This window comes from Lolium rigidum, chromosome 4, assembly GCF_022539505.1.
Source record: "Lolium rigidum isolate FL_2022 chromosome 4, APGP_CSIRO_Lrig_0.1, whole genome shotgun sequence".
In the NCBI taxonomy this organism is placed as follows: Eukaryota; Viridiplantae; Streptophyta; class Magnoliopsida; order Poales; family Poaceae; genus Lolium; species Lolium rigidum.
Window position 1 is genome coordinate 255,678,634 of NC_061511.1, and position 6,834 is coordinate 255,685,467.

The window sequence follows — 6,834 nt, forward strand, 5'->3', positions numbered from 1 at the left end:
GCCCAGGGCCCGGTTGGACCGGCCTCCAGACCGGCCTGTCCGGTCACTGGCCCGGTTGACCGGTCGCCAACCGGATCGGCTGCCTCGTACCGGAGCGAAACCGGAAATCTGCGAATTTGCGAACTTCCCGGTTTGCAGCCCGGTTGACCGGATTTTACGCCAGGCTGCCCGGTCACTGGCCCGGTTGGACCGGAGTTTACGCCAGGCTGCCCGGTCACTGGCCCGGTCGACCGGATTTCCGAGGAGGTTTTTCCTGGTCGCGAATTTTCGTCTTCTTCCCGATTCTGGTCGCGATTTTTCGCGATTTTGACCTCCGAAACAGCCATGGATGACCTCCAAACTTCACCAAACAATGCCAAACTTCCTCCAACCAACCTCCTTCGACCGAGAGCCAAACTCCTCCGATCTAAGAGCCAATCTTCTCCGCAGCAAACCGATCCAAAGAGATCGATCAACAAAACCTCGCCGTGAGCAACCCAGAAAGCTGATACCACATGATGAGGACTAGTTTCCCGATCTTTCACGATGCACCTTGATGATCCATAGGACCGATAAATCTTGAACTCCCTTGACAGATTCAAGGATACTCAAGCGCATATGATTACTCTTGACAACTCAAGAACTCACACATCTTTATTGGATAACTAGACGAACGTCCGAGACGCCGTCATAGGGCCAACCCCGCAGGGATGGTGATACTGGAACCCAAGGTTCTACATGATCTGAATCAAAACTAGACTGCCCTAAACCCTAACCGTGCCATCTCCTTATATGAGAGGGAGAGGTGGCCGGCCGGCCCCCTTATTGGGCCTAACCTAGTTCGACTTGGACAGGCCCAAGTCAAACGGACTCTATTAAAACCCTAGATGGCCCACAGCATGACCTGGCTACATTATTATCTCCTAATAACAAGATTATAATAAACTACTGGTACAACCTTAGACCCAAATATCATATCAATGGCTGTCCTAGAGTACCAGGCCCGGATATCCATATCAGGCCCGATCTTCTCAGTAAGCAACGGTGGTGATGATGATCACGGGGTGATGGCAGCGGAGGAACACGACGATGTAGTGGATGATAACTTGTATGACGCAACGAGATCTCTCGATTGGTCCCTGTCGCCAATGCAACAGCTCTCAACCCCGCAAGATATTCGCAACTCCACACACTTGCGCACGTAGCCGCCGACCACGAAGCGGTAAGTTGCAACCGTCTAATTCCCAATGGAACAAGCAGATCACACAAGACTTAAACAGGATCTACACAATATCCAAGCAATATGGTGTAGGGAATTCAATAGTTTTGCAGAGCAAACAACTAAGAACTAGGGTTTATCTTAAACGTGGTCTAAAGCAGCTAGGGGGCGTCCCGGGCACTTATATAGGTGTCCGGGACGAGTTCTCGGTCGAAAAGATACAAAAATAACCGACCCGCAATAGATCCGGTCGAGACGGACTCGGACCGGTCCGGTCCGGAATCCGGCCGACCGGGCCGTGGACCGGCCGATCCGGCTCGTGGTCCGGTCAACCGGGCCGTGGACCGGGCGGTCCGGTCGGGGTCCGGTCGACCGGTCGAAACCGGGAAAACCGCGAAGTTTCCGGTCTCGCTCCGGTACGATAAATTTCCTCCGGTTGGTGGCCGGCTTACGACCGGTCGACCGGGCCAGTGGACCGGCGGTCCGGTCGGTGGCCGGTCGGACCGGGTTCGGACCGGCTCGGACTTCTTCTTCTCCTCTCGCGCATTCCTCCCGCTCCTCCTCGCGCGTCCATGAGATATCTTCATGTCCAGCTCCATGTCCAGCTTCACGGCCTTCTTGATGTCCGTCTTCACGTCCAAACTGCTTCCTCTCCTCGTGCGATGCATGTCTCCTCTTGATACCCGATGATACATAAGTAATAGGACTTAGGCAGTATAAAGTTCTCATCAATCAAAGTACCGTTTAGAAACAAGTTCACCTGTTGTTTAAGTAGCTTCGCACGAGCTCTTGTAATTGGTCCAATCCGAACTTCATTGGACTTGAGCTTCACAACGAGGTTCATCTTCATTTGCTAATGACGGAGGTAGTAGTGAGGTAGGGATGTCCTCATCCGATATGGATATCCGGGCCTGGTACTCTAGGACAGCCATTGATATGATATTTGGGTCTAAGGTTGTACCAGTAGTTTATTATAATCTTGTTATTAGGAGATAATAATGTAGCCAGGTCATGTTGTGGGCCATCTAGGGTTTTAATAGAGTCCGTTTGACTTGGGCCTCGTCCAAGTCGAACTAGGTTAGGCCCAATAAGGGGCCGGCCGGCCACCTCTCCCTCTCATATAAGGAGATGGCACGGTTAGGGTTTAGGGCAGTCTAGTTTTGATTCGGATCATGTAGAACCTTGGGTTCCGATGATCACCATCCTCGCGGGGTTGGCCCTATGACTGGCTCTCTGACGTTCGTCTAGTTATCCAATAAAGATGTGTGAGTTCTTGAGTTGTCAAGAGTAATCATATGCGCTTGAGTATCCTTGAATCTGTCAAGGGAGTTCAAGATTTATCGGTCCTATGGATCATCAAGGTGCATCGTGAAAGATCGGGAAACTAGTCCTCATCACTGTTTCACTTAACCGCACCACGTCAACAAATACGCATGTCTCCCTCACTCTACACGCAATAGTGACTTTCAATCGGATGAGTTTCATATTTAGGTATCGTAGCTTATGTATGTATTCGAAAGGTGAATTTTGGGTAGCAAGTTTTAAGTTTAGGCACCATGGGTGGATTGTACTGTTTAGACTATGAGAGGACTCATCTGCAAAGCACCACCACCAACCAGACGGCGTAGCGTCGCACGAAAGAGGAAAGAGGAAACAAACACGAGGAACACAAACGGAAAACGAGTCCAGAACCAGGAGGAATCCCACCAACCGGAAAATTTCCCCTTCGCGCTCCAGCGCACGCCGGCGCCTTCGTCCTCTTCCTATTCCCAGCTTCGCGGATTCGATCGAATCTTGCTCGGGGACGTTCGCTGCCGCGGGCCGGGATCCCGCTCCATGGCGGAGGGCTTCGGGCGGTGGGAGTCGGATCCGCTCTTCCCCGCGGCGGAGTGCGTGCAGGATTCCGCCGACAGGTACGGGGATTTTTCAATCTTCCCGCTTCTTCTTATATTTCTCTATGCTCTGCTTGCTGGAATTCTGCGTGTAGCTCGGTCTCTAATCTCCCGGGGTTTGCTGCCACATTGTGGGGAATTTGGTGCGGGTTACGAATGCGTGGTGCCAGTTCCGGAGCTCGGGATTCTCTCTGTGTGATTCTCTGTGCGCCTGTACCGCTGTCCGGATTGGTATTTGCGAGCAATAAGCTAGGACCCATATTTTGGTGAATTCTCAAAGTACCATGGCTGCCTTAAATGAGAAATTGCTGGAAGTTTAATTTTTTGAGGGAAAATACTGGCAGGTTTCTGTAGCTTACTTATTGAGTTAGATGCACCTGCAGCAGCATATTAGTGCAAAATTAGGTTTTTGGTGCAAGTCTTTGCTTCGATCGAGCTTACCTTACAACAAAGCCAACTAGTTTTTGTACGATTTCTCTTGAGAAGTAGTATTTTTTCTCCATATGCTTTTGTATCGCGCAAATAGTGTATATTGCACCGATATAGAGAAACTAATACTCCTAGTTAAGGTTGTTCTGTGGTCTCCCATCTAACGTGGTTTTTATAGGGATTTTTTCTTAAGTAATATAAGAATTCCATGAATTTTCTCTTCTAGCTAGTGAAATAGTACTTCTTCTCCATATGCTGTTCGTATCGTGCAAATAGTGTATATTGCACTGATATAAAGAAACTAATAGCCAACTAACGTGGTTTTTATAGTGGTTTTTTCTTATGTATTATTCCATGTGCTTCTTCTCCATATGCTTTTCGTATCGTGCAAATTCCATGAATTTTCTCTTCCAGTTAGTGTGAGAGCAGCTGATGAACCTACAATTAGTAATAATATGCCCTTCTCTGGTAGGAAGAAGTTTAAGCAGGAATGCACCATATGCTTTCAAATCCAATCATTAATTTTACCTTAAAATATGCTATTTTCTCTTATCTAAGCAAAGTATCATTTTTCAAATGCTGCATCAAAACTATGTAGTATTTAACCTTGTACAGTAGTAAGAGATCTTGCGCTGTCATAGAGGTTATGGGAGATCTTTTGCAGCAAGGAACGTGTGGTGCTGACCATGCTACTTGGATTTTAACGTTGGGTTGCTGTACAGGATGGAGGGTGTCTACCGCTTGCTTCTGCATGAAAAGAAAGTTATACAAGATGATACTTCAGATGCAAAACTTCATGGACCGATACATCATGAGAGAGATGTGATTACTGCTCTCGGAACTACCAAGTGGCAGGTTCAAACCATCGAGCTTTCCACATATTTGACCATGCCAGTCCATTTATTTATGTTTCTGTGTCATCTGCTTTTTCCTACACTTACTCTAAGACTTATTCACCAAACTCTGGCAGTTAGAGCAATTTGAGAGGGAGGTCAATGCAGCTGCATTCTCTAATAAGTCAAATTCAAGGGAAAATGCAATCTTAAAGTTTCGGCAATTCATTAGAGCTATAGCTGAGCAAATCTCCGAGGTGGAAGAAAGCTTGAAGAATCTTAGGTCAGATTTCAGTAGAACTCCGAGATATCCATACTCAAGTGAACAGGATGGAGATGGTCTGGCATCTTTTCTTTCTGGTAGCAAAGATGATGGTCGTGCATATTACTCCACTGATACAGATGAAATTACCGAACTTAAGAGCGACAGCGCACCTATGGTGAATGGTTATCATTCTTCTCAAGAACATACGTCAGGTGAATTCAGATATTCAGGAAATGATGTGGAAGGAGCATCCAAACTGCAATGTTCATGTGGAGAGGACCATTGTGATAACAGTTTGTGTAGTTTGGATGATGATTCAGTAGGTATGAGCCATCGTTACAAGAGCAAACTGAGCAGGCAGTACCGTAGTTTTATGAGAAATTTATGGTTTACAAAGAGAGGTCGGGAGAGCTTTACAAAGAGGAGGAAAGATGGAGAAGCTATGAATGGCTTGAGAAATGGAAATATATTGCCTCCATTCAATCTACGTACATCGGGAAGGGTATGCTATCATCTTTTCTGTTTTCTGTTAGTTTACATATTGCGCTATAGACGTTGTTTTAGGTTGATAGTTGAAAGAATCTTGCAGTATATTGGTTTCCCCTTTAATGGCCTTCTGCTGTTACTCCTTGCAGGCTAAGTATTGCTGGCCTGAGCTAATTAAGAGAAGATTAAGCAGATCTGACTACAATCATTCTCAAGTTTGTATAGCAACATCACTACTACTTGCAGTAGCTGTTATTGGTGAGTTTTTTTTTTTTTTTGGTGCCATACGGTAATGGTTCATCGCTTTTTAAGCACTCAAATTTTATGGTTGAACATATGCCTTTGGAACAAATAGATATTTGATTCATGTAAGCACACTATATTTCCAAGTCATAACACTTGGAAGACCTGAAAACATTGAAATGATAGGGCTCAGTAGTTTTTTGTTTTTACACATTTTTTTTCTTTTCTTGGTATCCATTATATGCTCCATCACATGTACTTAGCTCCTGAAAACTGGCATTAAAAGCACCAAGGTCATAAACTCTTGAACATCCTCGACTTTCGCTCTGTATCATTGCATTATCTCAATTAAGACAACACAGAAGATAAGCTCCATTATTTAAGTTAGGACACCACAAAGATGGGCCCAAACCATCCATGGTGATGAGACTCTTCATACATCATGTTTATCACTTTAATGTTCATCTGTAAGCAATGTATGTTTGTTAGTAGTTTGTTACTGCTCAGATATCCTATGTCTTGTATCATATTTACACAACTTAATGGCAGAAGTTCATTACCCGCATCAAACCAACATGTATGGTTTGTTGCTTCTTGCGCTGAGATGATTTCGTCCATTTTGCAGGCTTGCTGGTTTTGCATGCCAGGTGACTGCAACCAGTAGTCCTTGTGTATGTATCAGTCTGCGCCGGGACTGGGAGTGCCCTTGTTTTCAACTATTGTGTTGCATCCCACCATTCAATGGGTGTGTGATAGCTCCTGACAAAGATCGAAGAAGGATGCATACGCATTGGATTGCCATGCGATGCAGATGGAGGCTTGCCAACGTTTTTTGGGCAGCTAGTAGCTATGATTGTCTCCTCCACAGCGTGACCCAGCATCGGAGAGTACTGTGATTTCCGCCAATAGTACAAACTTGTTGGGTCCAAAGCTACCATGTTGATATGTAATATCTGTGGTTGGCTCCTCCATAATCTTCCGCCAATAGTCGAATTTTTTGGTGTCCAAAACTACCGCGTTGATGTAATTGTGATGTATTTCTTCATGATGTGGCATAATCAACAATTGCCAGGTCAAGATTACTGTACTCCGTGGATGTTGATTGTAGCCGACTCTTGTTAATATACTCTCGCGGAATCAAAGTCCACTTGTCCTTGTTCAGGAATCAGGATAGCTGTCTCTGTCTCGAGCTTAAACCTGCTTGGCTGCTTGCTTATGGATCCTGAACTCTGTTACTATGTTATTCCTGATGTGAGTTGACTGGTGCGGCATTCCGGTTTGCATTTGCTTGCTTGGTGCGTCTTTTGCTTCTCCTTTCTCTGTGGAATCTTTTCTTGTATCACTCTTTTGCTTTAGAGCATCTCCACGGCGTTCCCAAATAGGCGCCAGCAGGGGTGCTGGCACTGCCACACCGGTGCCCCCTACACGGCATCCCACAATAGAAATTCATATGTAAATAACATTCAAAAAACGAAAGCCATACAAATA

The 6,834-nt window shown here is 45.8% G+C and overlaps 1 protein-coding gene across 1 annotated transcript; it reads left to right on the forward strand.

Moving 5' to 3' along the window:
- Positions 1-2,818: 2,818 nt before the first annotated feature.
- LOC124650300 lies at positions 2,819-6,589 on the forward strand. Its single transcript, XM_047189845.1, has 5 exons — positions 2,819-3,111; positions 4,242-4,374; positions 4,490-5,119; positions 5,253-5,361; positions 5,972-6,589. The coding sequence occupies exons 1-5, from the start codon at positions 3,035-3,037 to the stop codon at positions 5,995-5,997; spliced, it is 975 nt and encodes a 324-aa protein (XP_047045801.1). The 5' UTR covers positions 2,819-3,034; the 3' UTR covers positions 5,998-6,589.
- The last annotated feature ends 245 nt before the right edge of the window (positions 6,590-6,834 follow it).